Source organism: Babylonia areolata, chromosome 4, assembly GCF_041734735.1.
Source record: "Babylonia areolata isolate BAREFJ2019XMU chromosome 4, ASM4173473v1, whole genome shotgun sequence".
NCBI lineage: Eukaryota > Metazoa > Mollusca > Gastropoda > Neogastropoda > Buccinidae > Babylonia > Babylonia areolata.
Genome location: NC_134879.1, coordinates 2,045,697 through 2,065,319, shown reverse-complemented (window position 1 = coordinate 2,065,319; position 19,623 = coordinate 2,045,697). Strand labels below are relative to the sequence as shown.

Genomic DNA, 19,623 nt, shown 5'->3' with positions numbered 1-19,623 from the left:
TCAATGTACTGCAGCAATAGCATCGCAACAGTCGTTGTCGGTGTAATCACATTTAAATTTCATAGTCTCCACCCCAACTTTTTTTTCTCTCCGGATTTGCACAAGTCTCAGGAAAGGCATGCAGGGCTTCAGTTTTCATAAGGTGTTGCCAAGAAATGATCACAAAATGACCTGTTTTTCTTTTTTCATGTGTGTGTGTGTATGTGCACACGTGCGTGCACCCTTGAGGAAGAGCAGTTTTTTTGTTGTTTTGTTTTGGTTTCTTTACCAGGCACTTGGAAGTGTGGCATCAAGTGCAACCATGACTGATAAATTTCGCAGAGAAAGGAAGGGTTGTCAGATGTGGAACTCAGTGTACATGCCCTCACTCAGCTGGATAAAGTCAATTATTAGAATCAGAAAGAGCTAAAATAATAAATTTACTGTGAACAACAACATCAGTAATCAATATCAAGCATAAGCGCAACTATTATAACAACAGTACGGCAAAACACTGCACACTGATGCCAAGGACAACAGCTGAATGGGTCTAATTTGTTTGACATCTCTCAGTGCTTCTTAATCTGGATGACATATGTTTTAATTTGTTGACTTCTCTATCAGCAACTTATTTTCTTAAACAAGCTGCATGCATGTGGGACTGAATGCAATCATGGTGATGTTTCAATTAATTTAAGTAAGTCCGAGAATGTTCAAAGATCTATACATTTTTATAGATCTATACATTTTTATCAATCAATCGGGAAAAAAAATGTAGAGTATATATTACAAGTTGCTATTAATCAGTTTACAACTTTTTCCGTCTTCGAAACGAAAGACTACTGTGTATGAGAAGAAATGTGGATTTTATATTGCCGAGTCTTCAGTATGATGAAGTTGTCTGGGAAAATCTTAATCTGAAGGGGAAGAATCAGCTATTACATTTCGATGTCCTTTCTTTAGTATAAATGTAGAGTACAGTCATTATTTGGTTCCGATAGCATGCCTGTAATAGTATCAGTATTTCAATGAAATAAGGAAATATGCTTCCCAAGGACAATAATTGAGTGGAACCATCTAGACGATACCATCTTCCACAAAAAGTCAGTGGATAGTTTTAAATCGGCTCTGGCAAAAGCCAGAAGCCAGTAACACCAACGTACTGCGCACCCCAACCGTCGCGTTTATGAAAGTAAATGGATGTAAGCGACGTACTGATCCAGATCCAGATCCCCCCCACCTCCCCAAAATCACATCTGCTTTCTGAAAGTACCCTGATTGTTCCGTAGTCAGTGTATTTTCCCTGTGTTTGAATCGTACACTATACTTACCACTTTAACAAAAATGCATCTGACATGTAATCTTCTTCGTCTTCACTGGGATGAGACATATTTGTACACGTGAATGGCAACACTGAGAAGATTGAGGACAAAAAACAAAACAGTCAGGCCGACGGTAATGGGACATTACTCTCCAGACACATCCATTTACACAAATCTGATGAAGTTTGCGTGGATTGCACGGGAAAAGGATATTTCGATTTTTATTCGTCTGGTTAGTTAGTCTTTGTTCTATACAGTAAACTAAATACAGCTGTAATTAAAGATAAGAAATTAGTTGTCAGATTTTATTTCACTTTCTTAATTATTCAATTATACTTCTTTTCGGTTTTATATATATTCTTTGTTTTTAAAAAGCCATGTGCGACAGTGTCAAGGTCTTGACCCTACTATCATTTTGCTGTCGGCATTCGTCGAGTGCAGACGACGCAGCGGCGAGATGGTCCAAGCAAAGTGAGCGTGTACAGATTACTCAGTCACAACACGGTTGCACACATGGCATTAAATGATGGCGCGTAACATGCATCAGATTCATTTGCAGTACTGTGCTAGCCACACGAATACTCCAGATTTTTTTTTTTATGAAGTTATTGAAGACCGAAAATAATTCAACAGATTTTTTTTTGAAACGAAATTAGTTTCATACAAGTTCGGGAAAATATTAAACAAATGATCGGTTAAGTTTCACGAGACTGAATGTTTTACATCTTTGATTCATTGATTCAGTTACATCGCTAGATCCATTGTGATCGTCGTGTGTTTGCGACGTGTTGAATATTTATCATAACGTGTTTTGGAAAGATGCACGTGTTTGTGTGTGTGTGTGTGTGTTAACGTGCATTTTGCATGAACTATATTACTGCTCGGTGTTTGCTGGTTGGGTAGATTAACTACAGACATCCGTTTTGCATACAATTTTATTTGTTGAGGACATGAAGGAAAGTTACCATTGTTGCACGCGATCCGTGTTCTGATTGTGTTGGAACCAGGTTGGTCTCCCTGCCTGCTCTGCACTCTAACTTTCACTTTGTACAGCGTTGCAGTCACACAGATAAGTTCAGTGCAAGTTTGAATTTTCTGTCATTAAACTTTAGTTTTCTTTCAGTTCCTTGTGCCATTTTTTGTTTAGTTTTGTGTTTTGATGGGTTCTTTCTCACTTTCACTGTGTACATGTATATACTATATATATATATATATATATTTTTTTTTTTTTTTTTTTTTTTTTTTTTTTTTTTTTTAGCTGGTTTAGAAGATTGGCATGACAGGTGAGAACTGCTAGTGTGGACAGAGCATGAGCCTCAGTTATTTCTTGTGGTGTTTGTCAAAGTCCAGAAATAATTCTGTTGATGTGTTCAACCTAATAGTGAAGTGGGGAAAGACCTTGGTGTCTGCATTGACAACAAGCTCTCATTCAAAGACCTTGTGGCTCAAGCAAAGTCAAAGGACAATAGGATGTAAGGAGTGATACGACAGAACTTTCGACTACCTGTCAAAAGAGACATTCATCCAGTTATACAAATCTCTCGTCAGATCTGTCCTGGAATACAGACACTCAGTCTGGCAGCCCCACTATAAAACATTGCGTGCTGAAACAGAGAATGTCCAGCACAGAGCGACAAAACTCCTGTCCTTTCTCAAAGACAAACCGTACCCAGAACGCCTAGCTGCCCTCTGCCTCCCCAGTCTCCAGCATCGACATGCCTGTGGTGATATGATTGACCTACATAAGTACATTCATAGCATCTACAAAGTACAAGATCCAGAATTTCAATTTCTTGAAGGTAGGGACACAAGGGGCAATTGCCTAAAAGTCTACAACGAACATAGCCGTTTGTTTATCAGAAGTAACTACTGTGCAGAACGTGCCATCAACACCTGGAATAACCTTCCAGACTATGTAGTTACAGCACCAACAGTCAACACTGTCAAGACCAGACTGGATGCCCACTGGGCAAACCTACCAACAATATACAATCCTGCTTGCTATGAACACAGAATAGGTTGGACAGTAAGACCTGTACCGCCATGTATGCAAGTAGTAGTTCAAATCTGACGGTGAACAGGCCTTAGAAAAGGCCTCAAACACAACAAGTTCAAGTTAATAATAAATGATAATAATAACAATAATGGTGTTCATATAGCGCTGAATCTTGTGCTTTCGCACCAGTCATTCACACGCATGCATAACTCTAAAACTGTAGAAACTAAAGACAAGGAGGAGCAGGTAAGGGAGGCTATTTTGGGAAGAGGTGGGTTTTAAGGCCAGACTTGAAAGAGCTGAGAGTGGAGACTTGATGAAGCGAAAGAGGAAGTTCATTCCAGTCGCAAGGTCCAGAGACAGAGAAAGAACGGTGGCCAACAGTCAAGTGTTTGAATCTGGGTATGCATAAACAGAGTGGATCCGAAGCCGATCGTAGTGAGCGAAATGGAGTGTAGAGGTGAAGGCAGCCACAGAGATAGGAAGGGGCAGTTTTGTGAATACATTTATAACATAGAGTGCTGATCTTGTACTTTATTCGGTGTGAGGCAGGGAGCCAGTGGAGATGTTGCAAAAGAGGAGTGATGTGCTCAGATCTTTTCTTTCTGAGGACAAGTTCAAGTATACATAAACAAAGTGAATCAGTGCAAGGTGGTATCGGTTGCTCACACTTAACATTAGTTGAAATGTTTACTGCATAGACATGAACCTCAAACTAACATAGATGTGTTTTACAGTTAAATGCAGATTTAACAATGATGGAGTCTTCCGTCGGTCCGACGGATGAGTAGGCAGGCAGGTTTATCTGTCAGTGTGTGTCCTCATATGGGAGAAGAGGCCGATTCTGGATCCGACATTAGCCTGGTTGCCTGACCAGCACAGGTGACTTTTTTTTTTTTTTAGTGAGGAGGAGTTGTGCAGTCCCTTCCCCACTCTCTCGCCTACCGACGCTCACAGTCCCACAGGTGCAGATACTGCCACGTGTAGGACGGCCTCGGCAGGTGCAGGTTTTTTCTTCAGAGAGATTTAACAATAGGGAACAAGCAAATGACATTCGGGCAATACATTTTAGGATTGTTCACCATTCTGACAATCAGTAACGTGTAAACAAACGTGTGCGTCCACGATCATTAGCACTGTTGATGCTTTCATAGCTATAAATTTATGTGATGGAGATTGCAGTAGTACTTCTCATGATTGAAGAGGTGGGGGAAAGATGTTGGACTGAACTTCTTCTGATTTTCTAAAATGAAAAGAAATGAAGAAAGCACGTTAAAGATGACAGAAGAAGAATATATGATCTCAAGCTCAGAATGCAGTGAACTGATGCGAAACCATTACAGTTGAACAAAGGTCAGATAGGGTGTGCATTTCACTTTCAGGGAGGTGTTTAACCCTTTGAGCCCTGAGTTCTTGAGCAATTTTAACCCTTCTGCCTGAGCTCCTGAGCCAAAATTTGCAAATAACTGGTATTTAATGTGTCACGGCAGATATAAAAAGAGTGCCCTGGCCACCGCTTTACCGGTGGTAGAGAAAAATGACATAATGCCTAGCCACCGGTTGAGCGGTGCATAAACACTTGTGTCGTGTTTTGCTATTGGTTGACTTGTATTGAAATCGATCTTTTTTATCCAAAGCACATGCACAGAACACAGTGAAAAGGCGCGGCCATGTTGGTACTATTTTCGCTGTCAGAATATTACGGTTTTTCTGATTGGCTCTTCAGTATAAGTCAACCAATAGCAAAACACGACGCAAGTGTTTACGCACCGCTCAACCGGTGGCTAGGCAATATGTCATTTTTCTCTACCACTGGTAAAGCGGTGGTCAGGGCTCAAAGGGTTAATGATATTCACATTTTCATGTGTGTGTGTGTGAAAGGCATGGTGGCTGATGAGTAGTGTATGCAGGAAAGTCAGTGTCATATGAGTATGTGTCAGGAATCTCAGTAATCTTTCCTATTGAGTAATGAACAACCAGAGCATTTGAGAAAATTAAGTTAGCAGCTAAAATGGAAAGGAGAAAGGGAAGTATTTCATGCCCATACATGCACAAATCAAAAGAGAGTGGGGAAGGTGCAGCATACAATTAACAGATAGCATCGAAAAGTGGTGTTTTTTATTGTTTTAATTGCTGAGCAGTTCGGCTTTGAGTCATTTTTTTTAATTCCTTTCCACATTCTGACATAGAAAAAATACCACCTGCTCTGAAAATTTGATTTACGTGTAATAAATTAAAGAGTGAAAAAATGAAATTCTGATATACACACGATAAGGCATGCAATAAAGAATGATGAAATATATAAAAGGATTAGCAATACAAGCTAAAGCACAGGATCGTAGGAATACTGACAAACATTGAACAAATTTATGTGTGTAGTGACAGTGGCTTATTAAACAAGTTGTTACAGCGATAAGATGTAATTTTAACCCCCGCCCCCCCCCCCAAATCAAATCACATGGTCCATAAATCAAGACTTTATACTACAGTCTAAGCTTATCATGTGCTTTGGTCTCTTTCAGATTCCGCTTCGACTTGATTTTCTTCAAACGGTTCCTGAAGCTATGCTCATGGATGTTTCCATCCATGTGCAGCAGGGCTGCAATAATGACCTACTTCCTCCTACTTCTGTCCTTTTTGGGCAAGTATAATGACGTAGTAGTAGTCTTCAGTTTAACGTCTTCCACTTTAAGTGATATTAGACGGGGGGAAAAAAAGAGGGGGGTGCGGGAGGGTGGAGGGTGGGGCGTGGTGGAGGGAACGGTATTGGGCAGAGGGTGAAAAATGGTGTGTGTGTGCGCATGTGTGTGTGTGTGTGGTGGGGAAAGATACAGAGCATTGGAAAAAAATAAAGCATTAAAACGGGAGACATAGGCACAATATAGAAGGAAACGCTAACATCAAACAACTGTAACAACTATAACAAACGTCTAATTGGACTATGCAGCAAACCTTCTGCAACAGCAGATAGCATCTTGAAATTGTCAAAAATACATTCAAAAGAATTTTCTGAGAAGTTTGGTAAAAATGATTTTAAATGACGTTATTATGTTGTAGTGTGCCGTTTTCATAATTCTATAGTGTGTATGTCTTGCTAGAAAGTAATGTGTTTTATACAAGGATGATCATTGTCATAGTTAGGTGTGTAGTGTGCATGCCTTTACATGTGTTGATGACAGGACAGAAACTGAAAGTCAACTTTGATAGATATCAGCTACAAAGCAAAACTTTTTTCTTTCTTTTTTTTTCTTGATGAAATATATATATATATATATTATTAAATCATGATTTGCAGGGTTTTTTTTTTGTTAAACCTTTGTTATGCTACCATTTTACGGCTTACTTTTTTTGTGTTTGCTGGCTAATTGAGTGAAGACGTTCTTTGGTATGTATACTGGCACAATCTACTGCAAGGCTCCATGTGTGTGTTGTGTGTAAAATACACTAACAATAATAAGTCATGTATATCTATGACTGTGAGTGTGAGTGCCATGTTTGTGGTTGTTACAGAGCAAGTGCTGATCTACTTTATTGGTGTGATTCCCAGCGAATATTTACAGATATTAGGGAACAGCAATAAGCAGGCGTTTACAACACACACCATTAGATCCGTCTTCCTCATTCTGGCGGAGGCATTTGTAAGTATTTGTTTGATTTATGCGTGTTGTACCATGGTTCAGATTTCAAAAGGGTGCTAAGATACAGCTATTGGTTATCCTGCTTGTGCACAAAATTAACTCACTCCGGACAAATAGTTTTCTCCATTGCTTCCCCCTACAGATGACCCATTTGTTAGGGTTAGGAAAAAAATCACAAAAAATACAGAACACAAAGTAACTGAATGAAACTCCCTGTACTTGACCCACTGACCCCTCTCCTCACATCGTGTGTACTCCCACCCCCGTCCCTCTCTTCACAGCCCTCAGAAGCTGAGTCACAGTAAGTACCTTCTTGCTGGTAGCTTTCTTCACTGCAGATACTTTATTCAACGTCTTCATCATCCTTATCGATATCGAAACCTTCAGTTTGAAGCGTTTCAGTCACTTTATCAGCAGTAAAAAGCCGCTGTCGTGATTTAGGTTGCTTCAAAAATTTCCACATGTATCACCTGCGACACCATTTTCGATACGTATGCAGGTTAGCTTGTCATGTGGCGTACCAGAGTCAATGGCTCACCAGCAAGTGTATAGTTACTGAACCTCACATCGAAACTTTCCTTTCGACCCTTGACACGTTCACAATGCCTGGTGTAGCTCTGATTTTTATGCTACCCCATGAGGAAAACGTGGAAAAAATATTAATTATCGAAACCGCTGTAGTGTTCCGTCGTCTGGAACACTACCTTACGTCCGGAACGCTATGGCGTTCCATCGTCCAGAGTGAGTTAATGCTCATGTCACTCATTGTCTAGCTTGACTAATTGTTGAGTAAAAAAATATATGTATGTATAAATGAACAGCAATGATTTTTTTTCTTCCCCATTTGAAGACAAAGTTAGTGTTTCCCTGTCGTGGCTGGCTTGAAGGCTTTAGCTGTGAGCTCTTCAGTGGATTGTAGCAATGTTCTGTCTGGATATTGGTTCTTTACGTTATGTGATAGTTCCATGGTCCTTACAGTGTATTGTTAGTTTAATCTTGATTTGTTTGTGTTCCGCTTGTAGACATGGACAATTTTTGCATTTGGATTGCACAGATTCATCTTTACACCTAATCCCCCACCCCCTACCCCCACCCACACCCCCTACCCCTTTACAAGATTGATATTTAGTTTTTCAGCCTTCTGTGGTCGGCTTGGCTGCAAGTAGAAATAAAGGCAAATAAAGATCAATAAAAATACTTGTACAGAAACGTAAAACATTTAATTGTACTCAGAATACTTGCACAGAAATGTAAAACATTTAATGATAATGATTTAACAGGCTTACATTGTCTGTCGACGTAAGTTGCAGCTTGTACCTTGTTTTGTTTGTTGTTGTTTCTTACTACAGACAGCCAGCATGATCACCTTTGTTGCATCAAGGTTGTATATCAGTTGGCGCCATTCGTTATGCAGGAAGCTCCATCAGTCATACTTCTCATCGATTCTTTATTACCATGTCAACGTGGTGGACGGAACTGTTGATAACCCGTACGTTTCATGAATGTGTGTGCGTTCGAATGTATCACAAAATTCGTAAAAGGTTGTGTTGTTTACTTGGTGTACATGAAATGGTTTTGTTGTGCTTGTTACTTAGCAGTATAAAGAGGTCTGAATGTTAAAATCTCAGGGATCCATGTGTTACACGACTGATATAAGACTTTCAGCCATCTTTTACCTTCTTCTTCTTCTTCTGCGTTCACTCGTATGCACACGAGTGGGCTTTTACGTGTATGACCGTTTTTACCCTGCCATGTAGGCAGCCATACTCCGTTTTCGGGGTTGTGCATGCTGGGTATGTTCTTGTTTCCATAACCCCCCGAACGCTGACATTGATTACAGGATCTTTAACATGCGTATTTGATCTTCTGCTTGCATATACACACGAAGGGGGTTCTGGGAGATCGTAAAAATCTCCACCGTTTACCCACCAGGCGCTGTCACTGTGATTCGAACCAGGGACCGTCAGATTGACAGTCCAACACTTTAACCACTCGGCTGTTGCGCCCATCATCTTTTACCTTGAGTCATGTTTCACTTTGTGCCTTTGCATGCCTTATCATGTGTACATCAGTATTTTATTTTTGCACTCTTTAATTTATTACATTTAAATAAAATTATCAGAGCAGGTGGTATTTTCCTTTTGTCAGAACGTGAAAAGGAATTTGAATCTGACTCAAAGCTGGAACTGTTCATCTATTGAAATACTCCATTTTTCTGTGTTATCTGTTAATTGGGATGTTATCTAATGTAGCGTAAGCAAGAAACTATGTCAATGAGACTACTGTGTTTATTTATATTTGATTCTGACGTTTTCAAGAATGAATATTAATGCGAATGTTAGCAGGAAAGTCATTTGATTTAGTGAGAGAGAGAGAGAAAGAGAGTGGATACATGCATCTACATTTATGAGAAGACTACATTCACGGACATTTTATTTTGACGTTTTTCAGGGACCAAAGAATCACCCAGGATGTTGACCGGCTCTCGGATACTTTCAGCAAAGTCTTTGTGCCTTTGATTATATCACCTTTCAAAATTGGCTACTACATGTATAAAGCATCCTCTGCGTAAGTTGCTGTTTTACTTTCCAGCAAGCGAGGGTAGAATCCAAATGTCGAGAAACGTAGGCCGTCAGGTTAGCTTTGGCTCGTGGTGTTTGTTACTTGTTGTTGTTGTTTTTTTTGTGTTGCATTATTGACTCACTTGTGTAAACAAAGTGAGTCTATGTTTTAACCCGGTGTTCGGTTGTGTGTGTCTGTGTGTCCGTGGTAAACTTTAACATTGACATTTTCTCTGCAAATACTTTGTCAGTTGACACCAAATTTGGCATAAAAATAGGAAAAATTCAGTTCTTTCCAGTCATCTTGTTTAAAACAATATTGCACCTCTGGGATGGGCACAAAAAAAAAAAATTTTTAAGAAGCCTAATTATATGCAAACTGCATTTACTGTTATATTTATATTTTTTGTGTTCTCTAAACTTGGCACTTTGACCTCTTATTCTGACACAACAACAAGAGGAGTCATTATTATCATTTTTTGTTCAAACAGGAACTTCTTTTGCTAAGCATGGAATTTTGATTTATGTTGCAAACGTTTTGGTGCAGAGGGTAAAGAAGGGAAATTACTCTGTAATTAATGCTAGGGGACTTAATTTATCACAAGTGAGTCTTGAAGGCCTTGCCTCTCTTGTTTTCTTCTTTGTTTTTCCTTCAGGTTGTTTGTTATTGTTATTTTTTTTACTTTACTTTTTGAAGAGGAGATCATTGTTATTGAATGATTAGCTCTGTGTGTGTGTATATGATTGTGAATAACATCACACAGTTCTCATCAAGGGGCTGCTCATTACAGAATGCGAGTCATATATCTGTTGCTGCGGAGCTTATGCTCACCTCCTAAACAGATCAGTAGCAAACAAAAATTTCTTCCACGTTAAGGAATAACATTAATGAAGGCAATCTTTTGATATCGAATGTGTTGTTGTACACTGTCAGCAGAGAGCAAAACCTGCAAATGTTAACGCTAGGGCAATATATTGACATCAGCTGGGTTACATGCGCTCAGCTGAGCAAGGTGTGTGAATTTCAAAGGCGGCAGGCAAAAATCCCCTTCACTTACTGTACAAGAGTATACAAGAAGAGGATTGGTGGAGAGAAGTAGTAGGTTGGGGTATTGTCACAACAACTTTACAAGCAAAGAGCAGTACTAGGTTGGGGAATTGTCAGAACAACTTTACAAGCAAAGAGCAGTTCTAGGTTGGGGAATTGTCAGAACAACTTTACAAGCACAGAGCAGAAGTAGGTTGGGGAATTGTCAGAACAACTTTACAAGCAAAGAGCAGAAGTAGGTTGGGGAATTGTCAGAACAACTTTACAAGCAAAGAGCAGAAGTAGGTTGGGGAATTGTCAGAACAACTTTACAAGCACAGAGCAGAAGTTGGTTGGGGAATTGTCAGAACAACTTTACAAGCACAGAGCAGAAGTAGGTTGGGGAATTGTCAGAACAACTTTGCAAGCAAAGAGCAGAAGTAGGTTGGGGAATTGTCAGAACAACTTTACAAGCAAAGAGCAGATCTAGGTTGGGGAATTGTCAGAACAACTTTGCAAGCAAAGAGCAGAAGTCGGTTGGGGAATTGTCAGAACAACTTTACAAGCAGAGAGCAGTTCTAGGTTGGGGAATTGTCAGAACAACTTTACAAGCACAGAGCAGAAGTCGGTTGAGGAATTGTCAGAACAACTTTACAAGCAAAGCAGAAGTAGGTTGGGGAATTGTCAGAACAACTTTACAAGCACAGAGCAGAAGTAGGTTGGGGAATTGTCAGAACAACTTTACAAGCAAAGAGCAGTACTAGGTTGGGGAATTGTCAGAACAACTTTACAAGCAAAGAGCAGTACTAGGTTGGGGAATTGTCAGAACAACTTTACAAGCACAGAGCAGAAGTAGGTTGGGGAATTGTCAGAACAACTTTACAAGCACAGAGCAGTACTAGGTTGGGGAATTGTCAGAACAACTTTACAAGCACAGAGCAGAAGTAGGTTGGGGAATTGTCAGAACAACTTTACAAGCAAAGAGCAGAAGTAGGTTGGGGAATTGTCAGAACAACTTTACAAGCAAAGAGCAGTACTAGGTTGGGGAATTGTCAGAACAACTTTACAAGCAAAGAGCAGAAGTAGGTTGGGGAATTGTCAGAACAACTTTACTTTACAAGCAAAGAGCAGAAGTAGGTTGGGGAATTGTCAGAACAACTTTACTTTACAAGCAAAGAGCAGAAGTAGGTTGGGGAATTGTCAGAACAACTTTACAAGCAAAGAAGAACTAGGTTGGGGAATTGTCAGAACAACTTTACAAGCAGAGAGCAGAAGTAGGTTGGGGAATTGTCAGAACAACTTTACAAGCAAAGAGCAGAAGTAGGTAGGGGAATTGTCAGAACAGCTTCACAAGCACAGAGCAGTTCTAGGTTGGGGAATTGTCAGAACAACTTTACAAGCAGAGAGCAGAAGTAGGTTGGGGAATTGTCAGAACAACTTTACAAGCACAGAGAAGTACTAGGTTGGGGAATTGTCAGAACAACTTTACAAGCAAAGAGCAGTACTAGGTTGGGGAATTGTCAGAACAACTTTACAAGCAAAGAGCAGTACTAGGTTGGGGAATTGTCAGAACAACTTTACAAGCAAAGAGCAGTACTAGGTTGGGGAATTGTCAGAACAACTTTACAAGCAAAGAGCAGAAGTAGGTTGGGGAATTGTCAGAACAACTTTACAAGCAAAGAGCAGAAGTAGGTTGGGGAATTGTCAGAACAACTTTACAAGCAAAGAGCAGTACTAGGTTGGGGAATTGTCAGAACAACTTTACAAGCAAAGAGCAGAAGTAGGTTGGGGAATTGTCAGAACAACTTTACAAGCACAGAGCAGTACTAGGTTGGGGAATTGTCAGAACAACTTTACAAGCACAGAGCAGAAGTAGGTTGGGGAATTGTCAGAACAACTTTACAAGCACACATGCATTGATGATGAAAGTTTGAATTTGTAAAAGTAAAGTAGAAGGTTGGGGTATCGTCAGAGCAACTTAACAAGCAAAGATGCATTGATGATGAAAGTTTGAATTTGTAAAAGTAAATTTGTATTCATATTGATTGTTTAGTTGTTGTTGTTTTTTTTTATAAGCAAATAATAATTATGATTTGGTGTACATGCTAGGCAGAAACTGGGATTACAGCTTTGGTGAATGAAATTGTGGGATTGTGACATTATTACTGTATTGGTTTGTTAACTTGTTTTTTCACATATTTTTAGTATATCTTTTTGAAGTATCGTGATAGATTAGAATGAAATGTTTTGTGTGAGTGTCAGTGTGAACTTTGTGTGTTTTCAGGACCGGTTACATTGGACCAGTGAGTGTTCTGGTTTTTTTCGTCATCTTCACCATCATCAACAAATTTCTTATGACACCTGTCATCCATTACGTGTATCAGCAGGAACAAAGGGAGGGCAATTTCAGGTGGGTGTCAAATGCTGCAGTGGTTTTCTTTCTTTCTTTTCTGCATTAGTGAGCTGCTGCTGCTATTGCCACGTTCACCTATATCCGTTTGACCGTTTTTACCCCCAAGGTGACAGGTGATTTATGTACAGATGAGCACTGGTTGGACAGTGTGATGATCACAAGCAGTGGGTTCAGGCTGCTTTTTTTTTGTGAAAAAGCAAATGAAGATTTGTTTGAATATAAATGCTGTCTTCTGTCTTCTTCTTCTTCTTCTTCTTTGGTCGTGGGCTGCAGCTTCTTCATTGTTTCCTGTTGTTGGCGTTCACAGTTACACCATCAGTCCATGATGAATTTACGTTGAGTTCCCAGCTCTTCATGGCTGGCATAAATATATATATATATATATATATATGATAGTCAGTCGTGTCCGACTATGACCATCAGAACAGCAGAGGAGGCACCTGCTGTTCCGACTATTTGGGCTAGAATTTGATTATAGTGGAGAGTGTCTTGCCCAAGTTACATCCCCACTCTCTCGGCCAAGAGGGTTTTAGGGACAGTCGGCGTTGGGATGGTTCCCAAAGGCCAACTAGCCCCCAAGGCTGCAGCACGAAGAGCCAGTGCAATTTTGCCTCCTAGTTTGAGAGTCATAGTTCTTCACAAAAGACTAAGCTGTAAATGGTTTCCCATTGACTGGAGAAACCATTGGTAATACAGCTCTCACTTTGCTGTTGGCCCAAATGTAAAACTTATGTCAGTCTGTGATATAAGCCGAGTGTTGGGCTGGTGGCTGGCATATAGTTGGTCATGAGTGGGGTGTCTGCAGGCCACACTCTTTGTCTTGCCTGTTTGAACAGGGGGCAGTTTTGGAAAATGTGTTCAGCTGTCAGGTCTTCAAATTCCCTGGATCGAGCACAGGACCAATGAACATGTACGGAGCAGAATTGAGAACCTTGCTGGACCTCAGGAACCTCTCCTTTCAACTGTGAAGAGACGCAAGCTGATATGGTTTGGACACAACACTCGACACACCAGCTTGTCCAAAACAATCATGCAAGGCACCATTGAGGGCGGGAGAAGAAGAGGAAAACAGCGGAAGAACTGGCTTGAGAACATCAAACAATGGACCGGACTCCACACACGTGAGCTGCTGCCGGCGGCTGCCGACAGAGACAGATGGAGAAGGGAGGTTGCGTCTGCGGTCCTCAAGCTTCCCCCCAACGACTACTTTGTAGTTATGGGCCTGAGGTTAAGGTTGAGATTGAGGTCAGGTCTTCCTGTCCACAGGGGCAGGTGGCGGATGGCACTAGCTTCAGTTTTAAGTTACATGTGACTGTTCAGTTTGTTGTAACCAGTGCAGAGTCAGCTTCAGTTTTAAGTTACATGTGACTGTTCAGTTTGTTGTAACCAGTGCACAGTTAGCTTCAGTTTTAAGTTACATGTGACTGTTCAGTTTGTTGTAACCAGTGCACAGTCAGCTTCAGTTTTAAGTTACATGTGACTGTTCAGTTTGTTGTAACCAGTGCACAGTTAGCTTCAGTTTTAAGTTACATGTGACTGTTCAGTTTGTTGTAACCAGTGCAGAGTTAGCTTCAGTTTTAAGTTACATGTGACTGTTCAGTTTGTCGTAACCAGTGTAGAACAACCCTTTTGTTGCCGTGGGTTCTTTTACGTGCGCTAAGTGCATGCTGCACACGGGACCTCGGTGTATCGTCTCATCCGAATGACTAGCGTTCAGACCACCACTCAAGGTCTAGTGGAGGGGCAGAAAATATCGGCGGCTGAGCGGTGATTCGAACTAGCGCGCTCAGATTCTCTCTCGCTTCCTAGGCGGACGTGGTACCTCTAGGCCATCGCTCCACTGTATTTGCCATTGGCAACACTGACAGCAGCTGGCTGTCCCCGAGGGAAGCACACTATGGTGCCAGTGTCCCCCCTGGCCAAAGCATTAGTTGCTGATCCGTCAGTGTGTGCATGGATCCATGCTTCTTGGGCTGCATCTTCCACGTTCACTAGTATGCACAAGTGGGCTTTTATGTGCATGACCGTTTTTACTCCTACCATGTAGAGTGGAGCGATGGCCTAGAGGTAACGCGTCCGCCTAGGAAGCGAGAGAATCTGAGCGCGCTGGTTCGAATCACGGCTCAGCCGCCGATATTTTCTCCCCCTCCATTAGACCTTGAGTGGTGGTCTGGACGCTAGTCATTCGGATGATGCGATAAACCGAGGTCCCGTGTGCACACGTAAAAGAACTCACAACAACAAAAGGATTATTCCTGGCAAAATTCTGCAGAAAAATCCACTTCGATAGGAAAAACAACTAAAACTACACGCAGGAAAAAAAATACAAAAAAATGGGTGGCGCTGTAGTGCGCGCGCGCATGTGTTTGCTTGTTAAATCAACAAATGAATTTGCTCAGTTGATTTCAAATGTTTTCTGTAACTTAAGCAATGCATATATGTTGCTGGTTGTTCTCCATACACCAACAGGGGTCAAAACTTTTTTTTTCTTTCTTTTTCTTTTTTTTTTATTATTCTTGTATGTATGTGTCAGTGAGTGTGTTTGGGTTGGGGTTATTTTTTTGTTCTTTGATAATGGCATTCCATCTCACAAACGGTGCCAAGCGAAGAGAGAACAGCACAGCTAAGCAGTGTCTGTGGCAGTGGTGGGCGGTGTGCAGGTTCAAACACATGCAGATGCGAGTCTGCGCAGAGTCTGCTGCCTTCTACCGGGCTGGCAAGGTGGAGGAGGTGAAGGCCAACCAGAAACTGGACCAGCTCATCAGCACCCAGAAACGACTCATCAACTGGGAGCTGGCTCTCAACTGTGAGCACAGAGACACTGCATGTGGAATCTGTCTTACGTAAAGTGTGTGTTTCAATGCGTGTGTGTGTCTGTGTGTGTGTGTGTGTGATGTCTGTGTGTGTGTGTGTGTGTGCCTGTAAATGTGTGTGTGTGTGTGTGTGTGTGTGTGCCTGTAAATGTGTGTGTGTGTGTGTGATGTCTGTGTGTGTGCGTGTGTGTGTGCCTGTAAATGTGTGTGTGTGTGATGTCTGTATGTGTGTGTGTGCCTGTAAATGTGTGTGTGTGTGATGTCTGTATGTGTGTGTGTGTGATGTCTGTATGTGTGTGTGTGTCTGTAAATGTGTGTGTGTGTGATGTCTGTATGTGTGTGTGTGCCTGTAAATGTGTGTGTGTGATGTCTGTATGTGTGTGTGTGTCTGTAAATGTGTGTGTGTGATGTCTGTGTGTATTTGTGTGTGTGCCTGTAAATGTGTGTGTGTGTGTGATGTCTGTGTGTGTGTGTGTGTGTGTGTCTGCCTGCCTGTGCCTGTGCCTCTATGTGTGTGTGTGTGATGTCTGTGTGTGTGTGTGTGTGCCTGCCTGCCTGTGCCTGTGCCTCTGTGTGTGTGTGTGTCTGTGTCTGTGTCTTTGTTGCAGTGGCTGGTCTGTCTCTGTTCGAGCTGTATCTTTGTGATTTCATCCACGTTCAGTACTGGTTCTTGTCAGAGTCCCCCACATACAAGCTAAGGATGATAGGAGAAGAGGCACTGTACAGGAAATATTACATTTGTGTATTCAGTATACACTTCTGTGAGTGTGCTGCTTGTGTGTGAATGTGTGTGTGTGTGTGTCTGCATGCGTACATATGTACATGAGGAGTGTGTGTGTGTGGTGTATGAAACAATAAATAAACTTTCCGTAAAACATATGTGTTGGAGCAGCTTTAACCGATTGGCAGTTTGCCCTGAATTACAAGAAGTTTTATAGAGAGGAAAAAACTTTTTTTTTCTTTTTTTTTTCTTTTATTATAAATGGAAAAAAAACAAGAGGAAATCTGGTTTCACGGAAGATTGCAGCATACATCTCCAATGTTTGTCAAGAAGGTGGTCTTGTTCCATTTTCCTTTTTGAGAGCCTAGTCTGCTGTGGAAATTGTAGTACTGAAATAGATCCACTCACCAAAATTTTTATTTGGTATGTATAACATAATCTTTCAAGCATTATCAGAAGCTGCATATATTATTAGTGAATTCATTAAAAAAAAAGAAGTTACTTTTCTACAAATGTCTTGCCATTAAGTTTGCATTGGCATAAATCTTGACATGAATTGGAATTTTTTTTGTGTGAAACATTTAATGTGTATGAGTCAGGTGTTTGGTTTTAGTCTGTATGAAGAAATGCATGTATTTCTGTACATAGTTTTAGAGGCGCACACACACACAGAATAGATTCAGAATTTTGTAACTTTTTTGTTATGTTGTTTTTGGGGTTTTTTTAAGAATGTAAACATAGTCAAGGAATGAATTAAGATAAGATAAGATAAGAATAACTTTATTATCTCCAACTGGAGAAATTTGGTCAGGTGCATTATCACAACATAGACAAGTAAACAACATAGGGACCATAACTGTAAAAGTCAATAACAGCGTTTACGAATATTACGAAGATACAAATGTAAAAAATATCACATACACCGTTTCATACATACATCCACACACTGCAGGTAATAACTAGTATTCTTAATGTAAAAAAAAGACAGAACTAAGAAACATTATTTGAATATAATTTGTGCTGCAGTTTCTACCAAATCAGCAGACTACCTGGGCAGCATCCTGAGTTACATCGCCATCGCTTTCCCCATCTTCCTGGGCGACTACAAAGACCTGAGCCCCACTGAAGTTTCTGCTCTCATCAGCAAGGTAACTGTTTCTTTCTCTGTCTCTGGGCCTTGCAATTGGAATGAACTTCCTCTTTCGCTTCGTCAAGTCCTTCTCTGGGCCTTGCAATTGGAATGAACTTCCTCTTTCGCTTCGTCAAGTCTCCACGCTCAGCTTTAAATGTATTCACATTGCCATAAATGTATTCACAAATCAGCCCCTTCCTATCTCTGCGGCTGCCTTCACCTCTACACTCCATCTCGCTCACTACGATCAGCTTCGGATCCACTCTGTTTATGCATACCCAGATTCAAACACTCGACTGTTGGCTGCCGTTCTTTCTCTGTCTCTGGACCTTGCAATTGGAATGAACTTCCTCTTTCGCTTTGTCAAGTCTCCACACTCAGCTTTAAATGTATTCACATTGCTATAAATGTATTCACAAATCAGCCCCTTCCTATCTCTGTGGCTGCCTTCACCTCTACACTCCATCTCGCTCACTACGATCAGCTTCGGATCGACTCTGTTTACGCATACCCAGATTCAAACTCTCGACTGTTGGCCGCCGTTCTTTCTCTGTCTCTGGACCTTGCAATTGGAATGAACTTCCTCTTTCGCTTCGTCAAGTCTCCACACTCAGCTTTTTCAAGTCTGGCCTTAAAACCCACCTCTTCCCAAAATAGCCTCCTTTGCCTGCCTCTTCCTTGTCTTTAGTTTCTACAGTTTTAGAGTTATGCATGCGTGTGAATGACTGGTGCTGAGGCGCTTTGATTTGTCTCTGCACAAGATTCAGCGCTATATAAATACCATTATTAGTATTATTATTATTAGCAAGGTGACTGTCTGCCAGGCATTGGGTTTGGGTGGTTGTTTCTTCTCCTTTTTTTTGCATTTAGAAAGAAAGCTTAAAAAAAAAAAAATCGCTTTGAAAGAAGGTTCTTTTCTTTAAAATGTACCAGCCGGTCAAGTCACTAGAATTACCTCAGTACATGTCTGTCTTGGTTTCATGGACTATACAGTCACCCTGTTTCTTAACATCATTGTTAGAATGCTCTGTCTGTCTCTCTCTCTCTCTCTCTCTCTCTCTGTGTCTCTCTCTCTGTGTCTCTCTCTGTGTCTCTCTCTCTCTCTCATGTTTAAATTCATGGATAATGTAATGACATAACAGTACGATTAAAACTTTATTTTCATGGACATGACCCTTGATATGTATGTATGACACCTTGTTACGGCTGAAATATGGCTTGTATGTCAGTGGGCCCCCTTTATGAGGGGCCATGGCCTAATAATGAATATACTGTTTTACGCGGAGGAAGTGGAGGTGGCGTGGGGTTGGCGTTGCTGAGGGAGCCAGAGGTAGAGGGCCCAGACTGATCGCGAATCGATTGCGACCGTGCCTTAATTTTAGCCCGATCTCCCAATCGAGCTACATAATTGTGCGACCTGTTTGAAGACATAATTGGACACAAAACAGAAACGCCAAAGAATCGATAGACAGATAGAAAATGCGAAAAACTTAGCCGTATGAAGTGCACAGGAACAGGTGTCGAGATGGCTGCCGGAAAAAGAGGGCGCTAGCCAGGGCGACAGAGGGGACGTTACCTACTTCCGGGAGGTTATCGGCCGTAGTTCTCTCATTTTCTCCGCATAGGTGGATAGTAGTTTGCACAGGACAGGAATGTCAGACCCCTGCCGGAGTCTGCACTAGTTGGGTCACGGTAAGTATGTTATTTAAACGTAATTTTAGATAGAAAATTTCCTTTTTCACATTGACATTCTCTCTGCCTCAGTCTGGGTCTCTGATGGACAGAAGTGCTGTCATACTGTCGGGTCCAGCAAAATACCGTAAAGTTCGGTCTATAAGCCGCGACTTTTTACCCCAGCTTCGACCTCTGCGGCTTATACAATGATGCGGCTTATTTGAGGATTTTAACGATCCCGGGAGTGTCACGTTCTCGTCTATTCTTAGCTGCCCTTCAACTCACCAAAATCATGATTTCTGTCCATGAATTTTTGGATGAGCTTCAAGATATTGTGCTAACTGTTC

The 19,623-nt window shown here is 41.1% G+C and overlaps 2 protein-coding genes across 3 annotated transcripts in view; one reads left to right on the top strand and one right to left on the bottom strand.

The window, feature by feature from the left end:
* LOC143281520 (G patch domain-containing protein 11-like) overlaps window positions 1–1,452 on the bottom strand; it is a 16,438-nt gene extending 14,986 nt beyond the window's left edge. Inside the window, exon 1 of the mRNA XM_076586734.1 lies at window positions 1,311–1,452. Coding sequence (XP_076442849.1) covers window positions 1,311–1,369 — 59 coding nt within the window. The 5' untranslated portion in view covers window positions 1,370–1,452. The remainder of the gene's footprint in view (window positions 1–1,310) is intronic.
* A 251-nt stretch (window positions 1,453–1,703) lies between these two features.
* LOC143280777 (lysosomal cobalamin transporter ABCD4-like) overlaps window positions 1,704–19,623 on the top strand; it is a 48,753-nt gene continuing 30,833 nt past the window's right edge. For both annotated transcript variants that reach the window (XM_076585452.1, XM_076585451.1), the window contains exons 1-8: window positions 1,704–1,772; window positions 5,820–5,938; window positions 6,808–6,935; window positions 8,285–8,424; window positions 9,387–9,503; window positions 12,808–12,933; window positions 15,597–15,742; window positions 17,497–17,618. In XM_076585452.1, coding sequence (XP_076441567.1) covers window positions 1,759–1,772; window positions 5,820–5,938; window positions 6,808–6,935; window positions 8,285–8,424; window positions 9,387–9,503; window positions 12,808–12,933; window positions 15,597–15,742; window positions 17,497–17,618 — 912 coding nt within the window. In that variant the 5' untranslated portion in view covers window positions 1,704–1,758. The remainder of the gene's footprint in view (window positions 1,773–5,819; window positions 5,939–6,807; window positions 6,936–8,284; window positions 8,425–9,386; window positions 9,504–12,807; window positions 12,934–15,596; window positions 15,743–17,496; window positions 17,619–19,623) is intronic.